This window comes from Silurus aristotelis (assembly GCF_946808225.1).
Source record: "Silurus aristotelis genome assembly, chromosome: 10".
Lineage (NCBI taxonomy): Eukaryota > Metazoa > Chordata > Actinopteri > Siluriformes > Siluridae > Silurus > Silurus aristotelis.
The window spans coordinates 10631422-10652426 of record NC_139583.1 but is presented as its reverse complement, the minus strand read 5'-3'; the positions used below and the strand labels follow the sequence as shown (position 1 = coordinate 10652426).

The window sequence follows — 21005 nt, the reverse complement described above, 5'->3', positions numbered from 1 at the left end:
GCGCTCGCGACCTCGCATGCTCGCGACTTTCATTCCGACCGGCGACTCTCATTCAGATCGGCTTGTGAGCAACCGCGAGCTGCTCAAAACGCTAGTTTTAACATTTCTAATCAAGGTTTATCTCATTAAAATTGTCTAAAAAATGCTTTAAAACTATTTTTATTATGTATTACTATACTGTACTTCTCTACTGCATACTTTACTGTACCTGTACTTTATTTTTTAATTAAGCATTGTAATTGCTGTTAATTTACATAAACTATTGTTAAAATAGTCTAATAATTAAGTGTTATGGAGTGAAATAGTGTTATTTACTCATTTAAATCGATTTCGTATAGTGTTCTTTGGGTTTTTACTGGGTTGGAAGGGGCGTATCAAAAGGTCGCGAAAATTCGGAACTCGCGACCGGTCTTGGTCCCTAACCCTCACGAGCTCCGAGGTTCCACTGTACTTATACTTATAAAATACATGTAATACTTTGAAAGTGCAGCCTGAACCAGAATCAAATCAGAATCAGAATTTAATACAGACACCTCCAAACTGCAGGTCAGGTGACACCCAGAGATTTTACATTCCAGTTAAGACTAATTAACTATAAACAGGAAACAAGAACAGAAAACATTGTCCAGGGGGAGCTGGAGAACAGAGAACTCATACTTTGGTCTCTTTCCTAGAAGTATTACATATGCAGTGTTGGGGAAAGTTACTTTTAAAAGTAATGCATTACAATATTGAGTTACTCCCCAAAAAAGTAACATTGCGTTACTTAGTTACTTTTTATGGAAAGTGATGCGTTACGTTACTTTTGCGTTCTTCTGTACACTGCTTTGCAATCTGCTTTCACCGTCAGAAATGTAACTACAGTGGTACCTTGACCTCCGAGTTTAATTCGTTTCCGTGCTCGTATCGAGCTTGCATCTCAGTTTGCTCGCACATCAAATCAATTTTCCATATTGAAAATACTTAAAAGGGCATTAATCCGTTCCAACCCTCAAAATGACACCCCGTTTTTATGTTTCATGTTATTAAATTAGGAAAATACATTTCTGATTAACACATCTTGTATAAAAACATAATAGAAAGAGTATGTAAAGATATAATAAGGTTTTATTCAATGTATTTACCTTGAAGATGAGATGACTTGAGCTGAAGAAGACGCCGGCGGAGGGGGGCGGGGGGTTGGGGTGGAGAGGCGAAAAGCGGCGAAGGAGGGAAAACTCGTTTTTTACTATCACTCCTGTACACTACGTATCCCTGAACTTACATTTTTTTACTTTTTCTTCTTTGCTTATCTTAATTTTCGTCACAATCTTTGCTTTCTGGCTTCGTTTCACCATCTAGCAGCGGCTTCTCGAGCTTGTGTAACAAAGCAAAAAATTCTCATAGGTCAAGGTACCACTGTATGTTGTTCGTGTATATAAGGTTAAGGGTGTGGGATGCACACTGGTGATGTGGAGGGAGAACGTAGCTTTTGCTGTCATCTCGTAAAACTCCGTACAATTCCGTAATGACCTCGTCCTCGTCTACATCATTCTCTGCTTCATCATCAGCTTGAAACATTCTGAACGCTTTTATAAAGTTCGCGCCATCGTCATTGACCGTGGCAGTTATCTTACCAGAAAGAGCAAACGAGCTGTGAATTTGCTCTATCTCCGCTGCGATGGCATCCTACGTGTGTCCCCCACAAAATAGTCTGCAGGCAATTGCAGCTTTTTGGCGATGGAGAGTAACAGGATCGATCCAGTGTACAGTAATGCCTAAAAAACTTTTATTCTGAGCAGTTCATAGATCTGCAGCGGTGGAAACATATTCCAAGTCGGCAAAAGTTTTCTTTAGTTCTGTCTCCATTTCCACATAGGCCTTGTCCATATAATTCGTAAAGGTTTTGTGATCGGGCGGCACGTCCCCCGGCCTTGTCCCTGTCACGGAGATTTTGCTGATTAAATGTGGGCGCCTCCACAGTGGACAGCGGCTGCATCTCCTCAACTATAAAAGCAACTAATTTGTTGAGTTTAGTTGAACTAATTGTTTTACCTGGTGGTGAACGTGAACTGAAATCAAGCCTTTGTTGTTTATCTTGAGGCGGGGTGCAGGTTTCATTCGGCTCGCTCTCTTCCACATCTGTGGTGCTGTGCTTTGCATGCAGATGTTTTTTTTTTTTTTATTTCAAGTGGTATTTTTTGCAGTTGACAAGAGCTTTTAACCAACACATAATCTACACTTAACGATTATTCCCTTCTCCTTTTTCTCGACTATTTCAATATAATGAGAATCCTTCATTCGCAGTAATGTAATGCTCTAGCTTGCCATCGCTTCTGACCCGCGGCTCGCACGTATGAGTGCGCGATACTACGTGACTGCGTTCGTTTAAATTTACTTTTTTTTTTAATGCAAAATTATTTAACTGAAAGTTAGTCAGATATTAATGTGTAAATTTATAAAGTAAAGCACTACTTTACTCGTTACTCCAGAAAAGTTATATTATTACGTAACACACGTTACTTGTAATGCGTTACCCCCAACACTGTACATATGTATTTGAAAGTTTGGTCCATTGACTGAACGAAGCAGCCAATACACAGGTGGCAGATAAGTGAACGAGGACACGTGCCGTCCTCTGATTTAATCGCTCGTCTTCTGGTGTGGACAGGAATGATTAAGTAGGGTTTAATGAACTAAAGCAATGCTTTGCCACGTCCTTCTGCAGATTAATTGAGCTGTTTCTCAACTTAATCAGGCACACACAGACTTTTTTTTTTAAACAAAAACAAACAAAGAAAGAAATAATAGAATAAAACAAATACATAATAAATAATGAGAATTTTGCTGTTCAAATTAAAAACTTTCAGCACCTCGGTTTTATAGAAAGCTTTTCAAAGAAGAAGCGTTTCTGTTTTTCTTTTTGTACTCCGATTCTAATGGCAAGCATTTTTATTAGAAGTTATATTAAATAAAATATATTAAATAAATGGTCTGAAATTTAGTTACCAGTCATTTTGGAACTTCTACTAGTCAAAAAAAAAAAAAAAAACAGAGGCGTCACATTAAAACAGACTAACAGTCATAGCTTATTCAAAATTCATAGCTTATTCGGGCCATCCACATGTTTGATGTGTCACGTTTTTACGCTGGATGCCCTTCCTAACGCAACCCTGCCCATCGATCTGGGCTTGGGACCGGCACTAAGGCTTGTGCAACCCTAATGGCTGGGGTTGGTTCCCTGACCGGGGATCGAACCGGGGCCGCAGCATTGAGAGCACCGCATCCTAACCACTAGACCACCAGGGAACCTTATAGCGTATACACAAGTATATTTATTATAAAATCTCATAGTATGTATTATTCTTAAAAAATCTCATCCTGTATCTCCTTTTTTCCTCATCTTTCCGGTCTTTAACAGCCTCCACCTTGAATTTGAAAATGCAGACAAAACAAAGACAAAACAAAATAATTATATATACAGTATATATATATATATATATATATATATATATATATATATATATATATATATATATATATATATATATATATATATATTTTTTTTTTTTTTTTTTTTTTTTGTGTTTGTTGTTTGTGGAGTCATACATGAGCCACACATGCCCTGCTTTCCACTGACATTAAACTTTTTTTTTTTCCATTTGCTTCTTCATTGCTTTTTTTTTTTATTTGCTTTTAATGTTTTTTTTTTTTATGTTTTTGTGTTGTTGCTATTGCTTCAATGCAAATGAACCAGTGTGGCAATATTTGTTGCGAAGTGACTGGTATGTTTAATTAAACCAGATATGTGTTGATGCTGCATAATTAGACTGCATTTAATATATCTTGATGACTCACGAGTTGAAAATCTGCACTAAATCTGCACAGGTTTGGCTTACACAAACTTTTCCAGCAAAGTGAGTGAACAAACTTGATAAAAACATTAGTCACCAGTCAAATTGGCGAGTAATTTGACAGCATGACTTACCTTGGTTCATTTATAGCTGCGTTTGTTGTTTTGGCAGGTGTTCATTTATGTGATTAAATATAGTTGTTACATAATGCTGTTGCATCTAATATTTAGATCATTCAAAATGTGCATAAGCACTGACACATAAAGCTTTCTATTTGTGTTTTATTGAAGGAGTCTTCAGTGCTTTAACAAAATGTTCCAGTATGGAGAGAATGAGGATTTTGAGGTTTCTAGATTCTCAGTAGAAGAACTTGCTTTTTAGAGAGAGTGTTAGTATAGAGGTGGAAGCCCTTGTTTTATCTGTTCATAACATAACATAAGTAATTGATAAAACTACCTTTTTTTTTTGGACGTCAAATGCTATAGAAGGTTTAAAATGTGTTCAACAATGAAGTTTAAAAAAGTTTGTGTTGGCAAATTGCTATATAATTTGAAAAAATGAGAAAATAATCATATCCTATAATGTCACACTCATCATGTATTATTCTGCTGTGAAGTGCAATTCCGTGGTCTCTTTTCAAGTTTGAGCTGTTAACAGCTTGGTGCTTCAGATCAAGTTTCAGGCTCCTGTGATCAAGAAAGGGGAAAAGAGACACACCTGGAAGAGCAGGCACATTATCCTGATACAGATTATTCTATTGGGAGCCATACTTGTGAGCTTAAATTAAAGAACGGATGGGAGAGGAGACAGATATGATAACCGACTCTGATCATACTCAGGAGGACAGTCCTAAAAAAACCTCAGACATCCACTTAGATTTCATTCAGCCCAGAGGACTGGTTATCACAGGACTACAGCTTTCAGTCACAATGAGGTTCCGCTGAAGCCCAATTGCTTGAAATAATCTAGTGAGAAGAAGGACAGGTAAAATACCTTATGCCACGAGTTCTTTTAAAGTTGCGTTAAAACTCCTTACAGTGCAAAAAGCTTAAAGGTATAAAAGCTACGATACAATACGAGACAGCAGGAGGAGATGATTCGTTACTTCGGTCTGCCAGGAACTCGGCCCGAGATGAGGACGCATATAAGGAGTGAAACACGAGGTAATGGCAGAGAGTCTTATTTATCCTTCTGCTATTGTCTTTGCGCATCTCTAATAGGACATTCCTCATTTATATATTCCAGTCAAAAGCTGACATGTCAAACAACTCACCGTCTTTACCTCTAGAAGTCCTGAAAAGCCTGTGACAGTGGTCTCAAAGATTCATCGCCTTCATCGGTATGAACTGCCGCTGCACCTAGAAGACAGGGTTTTTCATCTTCTTGAAGTGAGCCTTATATCTCAGAGGCTCTCTTATTTGAATTCCAACAGGCTTGAAGTTGATAGATATTACCATTACTTTTCTTCTGTCCAACTTTTTTTTCCAAATTCTCTTTCCGAAAAAGCTTTTGAGATGTTGTTGTTCTTTATGCCGGACCCTGAGCAGCAGCAGGCCTTTCTGTCTGTAACATCATAAATAACTGAAGGCACCACTGGCCAGAGGCACACTGCTGGTTGTGTGTTTGATTGGCTTTGTGTGTGTGAGCACAGATGTGGCTGCAGTTGCACATGGATTGTCAGAGAGAAAGTGTGTGTGTGTGTGTGTGTGTGTGTGTGTGTGTGTGTGTGTGTGTGTGTGTGTGTGTGTGTGTGTGTGTGTGTGTGTGAGAGTAAGCTGTGCCATCAGGGAACAGATGTAAAAAACACACACTTCAGGTCAGGCCTTATTATTCTTACTCATAGTTCATTTGTAGCTAAAAGCCCCAGACTGTATCTGATTTGAAATGATACAGAAATCATGCAGATCCACCAAATTCTATAGGAAACAGGTGAACGCTGCTTTCCCAACATGTAAACTTGGTCAAGATCTCCAGCCCATCTGCCACAACAGGAGCAGCATTTTTTCAGACAGTCCTTCTTGATAGTGCTTTGTGCCAGCATCTGTATTATTTTTTGCGTAATTGGACACAATTGTATTTAATCAAATTTGCTCGGCGACAATGCCATGTGTATACATTTGCCCAACCTTGTTTTCAGTAATGGCTGTAATATTATGTGCACTTGATATAATTGAAAATCACTCAAGAGCAAATTAGTACACAAAGCATTGTTAATGAGAGATGCTGTCTGGCGTATGCAGTGAATCCTAATATGATGCTGCGATTGTGCCTGCTTCTGTGTGTGTGTGTGTGTGTGTGTGTGTGTGTGTGTGTGTGTGTGTGCGTGTGTGTGCGTGTGTGTGCGTGTGTGTGCGTGTGTGCGCGTGTGTGCGTGTGTGTGCGTGTGTGTGTGTGTGTCTCTTTCAAGGTCAGCATGGCGTGGTCTAAAGTTGTTCTGAATTCTGAATAGGAACAAAGGGATCAATTGGCGACTAAATAAAACAGCATGTTGCTTGCTTAACGCAATGTTGCGTTCTGGACACACATGGTCATGTTTGCCCTGGAACATCCCGAAGCAAGGGCTGGGCTTGTCTTGGTACTGATTGTTACAGAGGAAACAGCTGGAACAAGTAGAGAAAACAGTGTGCTGAAAGGGAAATGATAATATGTCAGGGCAGAGGCAGAGAAATGGAGAGGTTAGGAGAAAAAAGCAGTGGGTTGCTGTCACCATGCCCAAAAGATGCTGCAGGACCTTTATTGAACCAGGGGCAATTATGCACAGCCCTATCCTCTGCAACTCTGATACATACCTTCCCCTGAGCATTTAGTATTATATGCATCACTCCTTCACATTTTCTCACATCCACTGCCTCACCTACACTTTTCTATTTTTGTTGCAGCATTCTTCCTTTGCTCTGGATGTTAAACAGCTCTAGCTTTTACACCTTATACTGTGTGAGCAGCTGCCTGGGTATTGCAAGGTACCAAGTTCATAGTTTTTGCATGCTAGCACAAACCACTGGAGGCTTTAGCTGAAAACAAAGCCTAAGTTATTAGCTAACTTATTAACTCATCCGTCCTGTTAATTGTTCCCCGAATTGGGATTTGATTCGACCGTTGTGTTATGCCGAGAGCGGGCGTAGCCTACGCAGGGAAAGTAGAGCTATAAGCATATCTGTACTCTTATACCTAATGTATTCTACTTGCAGCAAAGAGCAAAGCAGAAATAGAGAGGGTATGCTCATAATTATAGACTTATAGAAGTATAGTGAAGCAGAGAAACAGGATGTTTTGGATAAATGTCCTTATCCGCTGTGCGGTGCTTTTGCTGGGATATACAAGTGCTGGAATTCAGCTGATGTATAAAATGTCGATGTGCCTTTTCTCCAAGCTTCCTCACCACATTCGTTCCATATCATTAACGTATAACTTCCTAGCGCCCTAACTTTATTCATAGCTGCACTCGAAAGGAGAAACCGTTCGTTCTTTGGTATGATTGCTGCGTGACAAATCAAGTCTCCTCTTGCAGGAGCAAAAAAAGTAAACAACTCGTGTGGTGATGCATGCAGAATAGTGGGTGACAGTGGTGATTCTTTGTGGTGGCTGTGCTAATAAATGTCTGTCGCTACAGCCAAGGACAACACACTCCTCAACACAATTCTAGTGCAGTTGTTCATTTCTGGTTTACTTATAGTTTCATGAACTGTCAAATCACTTGGCATTCTTACGAAGTCTTGCCAGTTGTTTAAGTTGCATGGTTTCTGAGAGTCTGTGTATGATTATATGTTTTCCGTTTCCTATTTGCACTTTTGGATCATCTCTAGATGTTTTATGCCTGAGTCTTTGTCTGTGTTAAAAGTACAATTTTGAAGTGGGCTTAAAAGAAACTCTCCGCACGGGGAACTCCGTATTGTTATTGGGTCTGGATTGCTTAAAAGAGTGTTAAAGATTTTATTAGACAGAGCATTTAATTCACAGCAGTTAAGCATGGCTTTAGGGTATTTGTGCCTTCGGTAGATGAATGGAGGTCCATTAAAAAGGGAAGTAGTCGTGATCCTTGGAGTATGAGGATTTTTTGTGGAAACATAGACATGTAAATTGAGCTTTTATGATAATTTAGAGATTAGCATGAACTTGTAGAGAAACTGGATCTGTTTTAGCAGTGGATAGTTTCCTCAGTGTATTACTTTCTTTGAAAATCCACCGTCTGGAAATAAACAGATGTTTTCTTACTGTTTTGAAGGACATCCTCATTCTCTCAGCGAATGCATTTCAGTGTCAGGAGTTGTAAGAAAGTAATGGAATTCTTGCTTGGGATGGGACAAGTCGTACTGCAAGGAGGAGTGAGAATCTGTAGGTTTGGTAGGTTTCAAAGTCTTTCAACTTCAGATAACTCCATGACAATGTCAAAAAAAGTTCTGCTAGAGCCTAGATAAGGAATACTCCAAACATACAAAATGCTGGGACTCTCAGTACAGTGTGGTTACTTCTTGCACTTTGTTTTCATATATCATGAAGAATAGCTAGTGAATATCTACACACATAAATTTTGTATGATTTACGATGAAATTCAACCCTCCACTTGTTTCATCTTTGTGGTCATATGAAATAGGAAATAGGAAAAGGCAAGGACTGGTAATTACTAGGTGAAAGAGAGACCCCGCAAAACATCCCCTCGAGGCAATGACTGACTATCGGAATTCAGCAGGCGTCTAACAGCTTTTCCAGTGAGATTGTGTATTTCCACAGAGGAGCTCGGACTCCATTCTGTCTTCCTTTCCCTGAAGCGCAGCACGCTCTACTTTTGCAACAGGCAGGATACAAGCGTAAATAGCCGAATGTGGAGCACACTGTTTGATGTTTGTTCTGGCACGATTGCTCTCTGACAGAACCGTTTTCCATTTTAATTTGTGATCATTTGTGTTTATTATTGCTCAGCAATTACAGGCTATCCATAATGTAAGGAATAACCTGTGAGTGTGTTATTCCACTTACACCACAGCGATGAGTCAGTGATTTGAATTTGCAGCGTATTAATGAACACCACGTTGCACATTTATCGCTGTTTAGATTTAATGTTGTGGAATGCCAAGATCTTTTCTCTCTCACCCACACATGAACACACAACACACAGCCAGTCATTTTTACCACGAAAAAGAAGGAAACGCAAAGACACTGAAAAAGGGGTACAACCAAGACTCCTTCCATAAATGTTAAATAAACATACCAAAAGAAAAAATACTACATCAAAGTAAGGGTGTTTTTAGATATATCTTAAATATATAGTGCGTCCTCTGTCCATGTCCCTGTGTATGACCTGTTACTATAGAAACAAGAAGTACGTTTATTTTCACATACATGTTATAGCTGGAACTAGCCCTGCTGTTAGTTGAATATTTTAGCATTCAGCTATGCTCTGGTGTAAAAAGCAATAATTCCTGTTCACTCACTGTAAGATTCTTGAATGTTGGAATAAATGCCCTGGTAAAGGCTTTAATTACTTCTGTATAATTCAACACTAAATGGCCTTGCTAAACCTGAAGTCGGCATTCAGCCAAGCTGGAGAAGTAAAAACAAATTCAAGAAATTATTTGTGTTGTGTTTTGCTCAGTTTGTCCTTCAACTAGCCAAAGTATAATAGATGAAATCTACTCCACAGCCGTCATTTTTTTTTTTTAGGAAAAGTGCCCAGTCTAGTAAAATGTACATGTTTACATTAGACTGAAATTGTGTTTTGTGTTCTAGACTGAAATTTGTGTTTTAACTGATCGAGTCAATAGCAGTGCGTTTTGTTCCCCCTACAAGGCCCACCCTGAGTTTTTCCCTTAATATAGTGCCAATCTAAATTCGCAAGCAGAAGCATTACCATAATAAACCAGCTTCTTTATTCTCAATAGCAGTTGACCTAATATAAATACTCCATAACTTGTAAGTTGCTCTCTAGAAACATACTTTAGCCAATTACGTCAAAATAAAATAAAGGTAATATTGAAGTATGCAAAAATAATAATAATAAAAAAGGCAAGATTGTATTTTTAAAAAGGCATGTGTCTATCTAATGCTGACAGGACATCAACAATTCAGGGGTAACTTTTGACTTAAAAATAAAGCAGCTGTTTGAGCTTGTTAGGATTGATCATGTAACTTCCAGCTGCTAAGCCCTAAAGATATGATTAAGCTGTGTGTGTGTGTGTGTGTGTGTGTGTGTGTGTGTGTGTGTGTGTGTGTGTGTGTGTGTGTGTGTGTGTGTGTGTGTGTGAGTGTGTGTGTGTGTGTGTGTGTGTGTGTGTGTGTGTGTGTGTGTGTGTGTAAAAAGAAAAGTGTGTGCACTCGCATATGTATCTCGATTTGTGCACGCGGTGGAACAGGTTTTAGTTCTTCAGGTTTGGGGTCAAATAAATGAGAAATTTAATGCTAATTTAATCTAAAGACATCCTATAGAATTGTATGCTTCCAGCTTTGTGTTAAGAACTTTGAGAGAAAAAGAAGCATGTCTCCCAAGATTTTTTTTTTTTTCAACTAAGTGCATTTCCCAGAGTGATATGTGGTATGTGAATTTAAACATTGCGTTGCACATTTAGTCCAAATTTGCTCATATAATTCCCTCCACTCTTCTGGGAAGACTAGAGGACACTAGATTTTGGAGTGCTGCCATATTTGTGGATATTTGTGTTCATCGGCCACAAGAGTATTATGAAAGGCAGGTCCTGATGTAGGTGAGGAGGCCTGGGGTGCATTCAGCATTCCAATCCATCCCCAAGGTGTTCAGTAGGGCAGATCAGAGCTTTATAGCAGACCAAACCAGATCTTTCTCTCCAAAGCATGTAAACCATATCTTCAAGGAGCTTACTTTGTGCACAGGGGCATTGCCATGCGGAACAGGAATCACTGTCAAATCAACACCTTTTGACCTACAGACTAAAAGCACTATGAATAAAAAAGAATATAAACCAACTAAAGTTTTGAAGAATATTCCAAGTGACAAATTTACAACTGTGTGGGAAAAACAGTTGCATGTAATCTACCTCTTGTTTGAGAATTGATTTATTTAGTTTATAAGGAATGCAGACAAGATTCAGATCCCAGCACACTGATAATCATCCACAGGCCAGTTTACATTTTGCCGTATCCAAATTATCACTTAGTTCATTTAATTGCAAGGAAGCGAGCACACAAATCTCATTAAGAATTCTCTCTTGACCCTACAAGGTGAATTGAAATGTTTGGATGGCCCACTGCGTAAATAGCTTGCTGACCTCCCTCCGCCTAATCAATATCATTCTTCCAAAACTGGGACTAGTAATTTATTTGAAGGCACTGGCCAGGTCTCAGCATATTTCAGTAACGTCTGTTGCTGCTGTGTTTGCGAATATTGCTATTCGGTTTTTATTGGGAGATTGGATATGCTGTTTATAAATGCAGAACTTTAAGTTCAAAGTTATTTTGATTTATGTCTTAGCTCATCTATCTATCTATCTATCTATCTATCTATCTATCTATCTATCTATCTATCTATCTATCTATCTATCTATCTATCTATCTATCTATCTATCTATCTATCTATCTCATGCTCTCTCTATCCTTTTTTTTCTCATGCTCTCTCTATCCTTTTTTTTTCTCTCTCACACACTCCTCCTCTACATGTCTGTCATTCTATTTCAAGATGGTTTATAAATCTCAATCACATATATACACCTTCTCCATCATTTTCTCATCCTGCTTTAATCTTAGCCCCGTTCTTTCTTATTACCAAGCCTATCACACAGATGCAGTACCTCCCTGGGGTGAATAAGATCTAGAAGTCATATTGATTTCCCTAGCTCACTGTAATACAGGATGTACTACATGTGGCACTGGCCATTGTGTCGCGGTGCTGCTAATGTACAATTCAGACAGCATATTAGGAGGCAGTTAAGGCAGAAGGGTGAGGTGTGCAAACGCACAGATAGTCTTTACATTCGAAATATTTTATTCACCCAAATCTTGAGGCTGAATTAAGCAAATGTCAGTGTCAATCCCTTGGTAAGTATCAGAGTAGTCTACAAGGTAAAGCAGTAGTCATGGCTGGCAATCACTGGGATTCAGCTGTGGCTGGACTGAGGTCAGGTATATGCATTCCAAAATCTTATAAAATTACCTTTCTAGTCAGGCATGTGTAGAATAATACAGTAATGCAAGAGGAAAAATTAATAAACTGTAAAAGAGATTTAGCTCTAGAGACATATATGTAACCCGCCTTGGTAATGCCAAGGCTAAACACACACACACACACACACACACACACACACACTGGTCCAGCAGCAAAAACTTAGCCAACCTTGTACATTTTCAGAACAGGAGATCTCTTTTTATTTTTATTTTTTTGCAAATGGTCTTATATAGGTTTTATTTATTTTCCAGGTAAAGTGCTCTCATATTAATCCCTACACTGTACTGAATAATAATTTTGTATATTTTTCCTGATCTCTTTCCTTAAAAAATACTCTCACATACATTATTCCTGAATAACAACCTTGGGTGCTATGTGGCATGGATGGCAGGAGCCTGTAGAACTTTCCATGACCTTGTCTTTAAAGCGTATATTTATTAACCAGATAAGCTACTCTAGCCAATAGTATTCAGGTTGATGCATTGAGTTTAATTATAGTCTTAGTATAGATTTCAAAGACCTTATATAGGGTATGGTAAGTGATTTGGAAGTGTAGCTATTTGTATTGAAAATAAATAAATAAATAATTAAATAGATCAGAGTCACACACAAAGTGTGTACCTAACCAAGAAAATGTGCATTCTAGTGCGTGGAGAATAGTTTTTCAGGTTCCGGGCTACTGATAGGAGGTTGTTCTAGTTTGAATTCTGGTACTGCCAAGTTGTTGCTTTTGTGGGTCTGCACAAGACTTATCTGATCAAATCAGCTGTAAGTCACTATAGAAAAAAAAAACAGTCTGGCAAAAAAGTGGCACATACTGTAGCTATAATCCGTGAAGATGGCTTTGGACTGCAATTAATACGAACAGGTTCACCAGATTGGGTTAGCTTTCAGGGATGGTTAGCAATGCAATTTTACAAAATGGCATGCTCCAGTACCCATGCTTTCATGGGATATTTCCAGTGGTGGGTCGTGCATTTGGTACCTGGGCCTTCAGTGGGGACTTAATCCGACTTAATCCACCTTTTAATACCACCACTATCACGTAGCGATTATAGAAACCATACATAGATACTATAAAAAAACGCAATATAACAACGTGTGGCATTACAGAGAGAGAGGCATTTCACATATGGAGGGTGAAAACCATTTTACTAAAGCGAGAAACCCATTTAAGACAACTCCAAACCTCTACACTCCCACCACAACTGTGCACCTACATCATCTGGAGCAGTTCAGAATCAATATTTGTCTAATAACGTGACAAAAACATAAAAATGTAAATAAAATCCAACCTACTCACCAGAGATGCATATTCATAATTTGCACCGCTCCTCAGAGGCTGTAATCCAGTGGTACCGCTCATATTCACTGATCTGGAAGTGGCTATCAAACCCTTTCCCGGGCTGAGACAAGCTAGCTAGCTTCGCGTTTGACCTATCAAAGGCGGCCGACCTCCTCACAATGTCTAGCTTCTCTGGAAAATGGATTTTTAAGTATGTCCGAGATCAAATCAATTTCTCTTCCTCTGTAGGCATGAAAAAAACTCTAACTCAGATGTATTCATGTGTGCAGAGTTACACACGTGTTTTGCCAGTCGATCTTGGCTGTAACAGTTTCCCTCTGACCAACCAAACAGAGGACAGAAAAATGCTGACGCTATTCCGGCCCAGCTAGAAACAGACCCATTGGTAATATTTTCAATGGTAAAAGAGCCAGCAGGACAGACTTTGCAGGCCCTGGGAATATAAGATTGACATGGCAGCACATTGAGACTGAAATCTGATTGCACAAAAAATCTAACATACACATACACGTACTGGAAGCAGTGCAGCCAAATTTTATAAATTTATTTCCAACGGTTCATTCTCTTCGAAATAAATTTATAAAATTTCATGGAATAAATATTAGAAGTTAGGTTGTAAATGTAGGTCAGTGCTTCTGATAGTGTTTAGGCCAGCAGAGAAAGATTCCCTGGCCTTGACGGCCCACCACTGGATATTTTTAGTGGTTCATAAAGAGTGACAGTCTAGCGAAGGGCATGAGATATCTCTCACCCTGCCTGATCTTATAGTCTACATAAGATAGAAAGAGCTGATAATACAGTAATCTGGACTTCATGTGTAGCAGTTTGAGGTCATTTTATTACACCTTGCGATGCTGTTAACATTGATTCTGGCTTGGCAATAGGGAGAATATAGAGTTCATAAAGGAAGACAATAGCTGCTAAATTGTGCCCAGTTTCGAAAATGATTGCCGCATAATTGAAGGTTGATGATTTGCATTCACTTTGCTGGCCAGCCCCATTAACCAATTAGCTGTGCTTGTTGATTTATGTGTTAGATGATGTGACTTAATGGCTTTGTCATGGACAGTACTGATACGTGCCTCCAAGCACTCTTTATTTTTATGAGAACAACTCTGGAGACAGGTTAATGTCACAATAATAATTGCTTTTATTAATGTTTGACTACTGACAAAGAGATAATTGGGATTAGCCTGATCGTTTAAATGAGGAGAATAAACCAAAGGTGCAACATAAGAAGCTAGGATTATTCAGTATGTGCTAAATCAGTCTGAAGTGAGGATTTCCATGCTCACAAATTGTAAAGTTGCAACTGGAAAAAAAATTATCTAATGAGCAGGAAAAGCTCAAATATATGCAGCAGCATGACCATAAGGATTTACAGTAGCATTTTAGATAGCTTTTGGGTCTTAACTTCTCATAAGAAGGCTTTTTTGAGGCAAAACTGGATGCATTCCAGGCATGCAATCATGCTGAATTTACACAGTCACAGAATTTAATTGAGCAGCACTCTACTTTGGCTTCAAGGAGATTATTGAAGTGGTTATTTTCATCTCTGAGCCAGCACTGAAAATAATATGTCACTGCCCACACTATTAAAGTCCACATATATCATCAGATGTGACCTTTAACGTACTGTCTTTCCTTAGGTACAGCAATGACGTACTTTTATTTTAAGAATTTGTAATGATCTGTAGTAATTAACCTACTGTATATCCGACATGTTGTACTTTCTCTGGATTTGCCTGCCACTAGTTTGAAGATAGAATGAGAAACAAGGATATGTAATACCAATTTGTAAGGATTTCATTCCTTTTGTTCGAATTATTCATTTCCTTTGATAATTCCGAATGAGCGGCATGTATGTATAAGAGGGTAGGCAAGTGTGCGAGTGTTAGTTAGATGAAGCGAGGTGCCTTTTAACTTGATTTGGCTGAACAATGAAGTGGAACAGCTCGGCGTGGCTGCGTATGTCACCAGAGAGCCCTTCCACACACCTTGGCATTTGTAATTAATCATTAGAGGTGCTGCAATTGCTGTATGCTAATATCTCTCCTTGAGCATCAGCCACTGGGGAAAACCACACAGCATCAGTGTTTCCTAACCAATTTTAACCCATTTAACTCAAAAAGTATTCTTTATTGTGTTCGTCTATATTCGGTTATATATTTCAAGAATCTGTTTGTACATTTTATCTGCCACAGACTTTATGTAGGGCACTAAGCTTAATAAAAGCAAGCATTAAACCTTACTGGCTGTGATTGAGGCCATTAACTCTGGAAGGCGGCTATGATTCAGCCTGGGTCCATGCCCAGTGTGTGATGTTGGCATCTCAGCTGGCTTCATTTGCAAACCTTTTAGGTGAGCAGCTCAATGAGGCAAGGGGAAATGAGTTACCTGGGACCATTGGCTGCAGCTTTGAAATACCACACGGGATCAGAACACCATAATCACCTATGGACAAAAGAGCACAATTGACCCTGTTTGCTGGGTGAGGACAGCATGTCCACCCTGCCCGAGAGTTAAACACTAGGCAGCGAATGTGTTGCAGTGCTTGTAAACAAAATTGGGCAGTTAGCATTGTCCTTCAAGCAGGATACTCTATACTAGGTTGTGAGCTGGATCTGCTAAGCCTAAATATCACCCTTAACACATGACATGCTGCACCAAGCAGATCAACAAGCTGAATTTGTCTTCAGCCCCAGGCTTTTTGTTTGACGCCACCCATTATTATGAGGTCAAATTCCCCCATGTACTGGATTTTTTGGTATAAGAAGAACTTGACAGACCACTTGATATAGCACTTGTAGGAAATTCAGGAAACTTAAATACCCAAAACTTGTGTTTTTCTCACATTGTGGATAGTTGGATGTAAAAAGGATACAACTATATTGAGAGGAAAGCACTTTCAATAATAATAAAAAAAAAAAAAAAGAATAATAAAATGCCAATCATCCCACAGCCTGCACTTAGGATATGTCAACCACTGGCCAGTGTGACAGTTCTTCTGGGAGCATGTTTCAATTTCTGATGCATGACAGCATCAGATATGACTATGCTACAAAACCCAAGGACAATAAGTCAATCTATGTCAATCTGCTCAGATTTTATTTTCTCCGGGCAATTAATTTTTTATTTCAGTTCATAAAACGCAGTGTTAACGTGAAACCAAAATATTTGAGAGACTTGGATTAGAAGGACAGAATGAAATACTTTTTTTATTTATTTATTTATTTTTTGTCTAGGCACCACGGTGATGACGATGACCGCTTTTGATGCTGATGATCCCAACACGGACAATGCCGTCCTGCGGTACATAATTGTGAGACAGTCTCCTGAGAAGCCTTCGCCCAACATGTTCTACATTGACCCAGAGAGAGGTGACATTGTTACTGTCATCTCACCATCCCTACTTGACAGAGAGGTATGTGCATTGGTTTATTTGGGCAAAATTATGCTTTATTAAACAGTAACCCTAAAGGAAGCTTCCTTCCTGAAATGTGTTTACATTGTAATATTTTAAATGTAGTTAATGATTCTGGTGGTTGGTTGGTGCGATATTATGGGTTTTTTTTTCCCCCTGGGAGGTTTGCAAAGTTGGGAATGAGCATTTTCTCTCTCTGTGCTATCAGTTGACAGTGTGTGAAAAAAACATGGCTGTCTTTTTATTCTTTTGTTTCTTTCTGTTATCTAGCCATCTTGCAGTGATTTACCTTCTGAAAGCTCCTGTTTAATCAGTGTTTTATTTATTAGCGATCTATCTAATATACACTATATGGACAACAGTATTGGGACACCTAACATTTCCAGCCATATGTGGTTCTTTTCCGAAATAGGTACCACAAAGCTGGAGGCACACATCTGTACAAGATGCTTTGTATGTGGTAGCATTACATTTTCCCTTCTCTTGAACTAGAAGACCCACCTGTTTTAATGAAAATATGGTTCATATATTGTGGATTGAAAGATCTTGAGTGGCCTGCGATAAAGCTCAGAACTCAACCTTATTAAATAATTTGGAATGAATTGGAACGCTGACTGCACTCCAGGCCTTCACACATTACCTACATCAGTACCTGACAGTACTAACACCCTTGTGGTTGAATATGCACAAAATTCCACAATCACACTCCAGAATCTAGTAGAACATCTTCTCAGAAGATAAGAGACTATATTTAACAGCAAATGGGTACTAAATGTGGGACATGATGTTCAAAAACCACGTATGAATCTTTTGATTAGGTATCTACAAACATTTGTGCATATAGTGTATCTGTATGTTGATCTAAAGCGAATACATTATACTGAATTTTGTATATATAGTGTAATTAATTTAAAAAGAGGTGCAACTACTTACTAGTCATGCTATGAGCAGCCTTGTTGATTTGATATCACTTGCTGAAGCAGGTCAGAAATGTTGAGTTATTAGCAGAAAGTTGAACAACATTTTGTGTAATATAGCAGCATGTCGGTGACAGGAAATAAACCTCAAAGGATATTGAAGTGAATTCATCCTTTAAGAGATCCATTCATATTTTATTAGCGAATAAACCAGCTATCGGTTTCCACATAGTGTATTTGCATATGATTGAAATTCCGCCTCGTTCCTGTTCCCTATGTTATCTGCTTGTTTGATAGTTTTCGAGTGTGGGATTAATTGCTTGTGAGGTCTGATTGTGGGTGTGGAGACAGGAGGAGTAGTTGTGTCTGAAACCATGGTGCAATGTTGTCTTGTGGGTAGCTGGTGCTAGTGGCGTTAGTAGACGAATGCTAATGAGCGACTGGAAGCAGTGTTTCCTGCGTCTCCTCAGCGGAGCGAGACAACGGCATGATTGCTTTTTCAGCGGGGTGACGAATGCAGGAACATCAATTCGGCCCGCTGCTGGAGGAGGAATATTAGCTGTTGTCAGACACTTAGAGCGTGGTTTAATTGAGGTTATACACACTTAGCCACCAGTATCGGCTGTGTCCGACAAGACCGACTGAAAACCCGTCAGCCGGAACAATGTACTTGCATGACATAAACATCAGTATGAGTGAACGTATGGCTGTGTGTGTGTGTGTGTGTGTGTGTGTGTGTGTGTTGGTGTGTCATAAAGGTGTGTATTTTTCCTTTGTTTTTTCAATTTATTTATATTATTTTCTGACATATTACTTTTGTTGACACACAAGTCGGGATAGCTGAATATTTGTAAGATTTGAGTCGCATCCGGTTCACTCTTTCCATTTATCCTGCAAGCTCCATTTCTTTTTCCGACATGCTTTGGGGTGTAAGATGTGGCAGGTGATGCACGCCACTTTCAAGGTGACATCCGATGGTTTAACTTGAGTGTGTAAAGGTGTGAAGTTTGTGCATGTCGAAGTCTTTAGAGACACAGAAGTGCAAATTAAATAACAGATGTCGCTTGGCTATTGTTGCCAACATGAAAGCGTTTCCTTCATGAGCAACTTTGCTACATCATGAGCTATTAACATCCTTGACCTTCATAAATAAGATGTGGCGACTTGTGTGTTTTAAAACAGCATGAATAGCTGATGTGATTTCACAGCAATATCACAGAGATTTGTACAAAACCTTTGACTGCATTGAAACCCTGTCTTCAAAAAGATATGAGTCCTTTTGTTTCCCAGTGAACATTTGGATCAATAGAAGGCTGTCATTTTTTAATATCAGATACACTGATAAGAATGATTATAGTCTGTACAGGTATGTTAATATCCGTCATAAAAGATAATGGTGAAGTGTGTGCTTGTGCGCGCACGTGTGTGTGTGTGTGTGTGTGTGTGTGTGTGTGTGTGTGTGTGTGTGTGTGTGTGCTTGTTAGTCAGAACAGCATGCATGAGTAATGATGTGTTTGACATAAGTGTTTAAAACCTCTGTTAACATATCTGATGGAGCAGATTCTCAGCAGACGTAATTAATTGAGCTGAAAGCCTGGCTGCTATCACTGAGTAGAAAACTTTAACTATCACTAAATCATTTTCCGTCTTTGCTCAAGCTATACGAATACACTCTTCTGTCTACATTGGGTGACCTTTTCTTGGTGACACTGCTTCCGCAGGCGGATTTCTCAGCACATACTGAGTCGAGTGATTTTTCAATACTCCCACACCAAATATTACAGGATGCTCTGTCAATATCTGATGGTTGGAGCAATACAATTGCTTTCATATTATTTCAATTAAATAATACAAAAAAGAAAGAAAATGCTAAGGCAATTCCACTGATGTGCTAAGTGTCTTGATATGTATGTGATTGGATTCACAGCTTGTAAAGCTTGATGAGTTTTTACAGACAGCTGACAATATTCTAGTTTATTTTAAGTACAATCTATTTTATTTGCACCTGGATCTACAGCATCAAACTGCATATAATGAAGTTTATCATCAATTAGTACACACTTGTCACGTGTAACGTTTTTATTTTGAGTTTTTATTTACTTTAGAGTTTTGTGAGATTTTCGTCTGTATGGACAAACGTTTGTGAACGGCCAACCATAACATTCATCAATGTTATGTGAACATCCTCTTTTAGTCCTTATTTGCTGTTAGAATAACCTCCACAAATTAACCACAAATTAGTAGTGACAGTTTGGGGAAAATCACATATGGTTAAAAACTCAGGTGTCCCAATACTTTTGTCATAATGTATATACAGTGAGGAAAATAAGTATTTGAACACCCTGCTATTTTGCAAGTTCTCCCACTTAGAAATCATGAAGGGGTCTGAAATTGTCATCGTAGGTGCATGTCCACTGTGAGAGACATAATCTAAAGAAGAAAATCCAGAAATCACAATGTATGATTTTTTAACTATTTATTTGTATGATACAGCTGCAAATATGTATTTGAACACCTGAGAAAGTCAATGTTAATATTTGGTACAGGAGCCTTTGTTTGCAAACGTGGTCAAACGTTTCCTGTAGTTTTTCACCAGGTTTGCACACACTGCAGAAGGGATTTTGGCCCACTCCTCCACACAGATCTTCTCTAGATCAGTCAGGTTTCTGGCCTGTCGCTGAGAAACACGGAGTTTGAGCTCCCTCCAAAGATTCTCTATTGGGTTCAGGTCTGGAGACTGGCTAGACCATGCCCGAACCTTGATATGAATCTTACAGAGCCACTCCTTGGTTATCCTGTCTGTGTGCTTCGGGTCATTGTCATGTTGGAGGACCCAGCCTCGACCCGTCTTCAATGCTCTAACTGAGGGAAGGAGGTTGTTCCCCAAAATCTCGCAATACATGGCCCCGGTCATCCTTTCCTTAATACAGTGCAGTCGCCCTGTCCCATGTGCAGAAAAACACCCCCCAAAGCATGATGCTACTATCCCCATGCTTCACAGTAGGGATAGTGTTCTTGGGATGGTACTCATCATTCTTCTTCCTCCAAACACGTTTAGTGGAATTATGACCCAAAAGTTCTATTTGGTCTCATCTGACCACATGACTTTCTCCCATGACTCCTCTGGATCATCCAAATGGTCATTGGCAAACTTAAGACGTGCCTGGACATGTGCTGGTTTAAGTAGGGGAACCTTCCGTGCCATGCATGATTTCAAACCATGTGTGTATTACCAACAGTAACCTTGGAAACGGTGGTCCCAGCTCTTTTCAGGTCATTGACCAGCTCCTCCCTTGTAGTTCTGGGCTGATTTCTCACCTTCCTTAGGATCATTGAGACCCCACGAGGTGAGATCTTGCATGGAGCCCCAGTCCGAGGGAGATTGACAGTCATGTTT

General features: G+C 39.1%; 1 protein-coding gene across 1 annotated transcript in view; it reads left to right on the top strand.

Annotated features, from left to right (window-relative positions):
- The window catches only part of cdh13 (cadherin 13, H-cadherin (heart)), a 313054-nt gene that overhangs the window by 167266 nt on the left and 124783 nt on the right, over window positions 1-21005 (top strand). The window contains exon 6 of the mRNA XM_083551942.1: window positions 16513-16691. Within this exon, the coding sequence (XP_083408068.1) occupies window positions 16513-16691 (179 nt within the window). The remainder of the gene's footprint in view (window positions 1-16512; window positions 16692-21005) is intronic.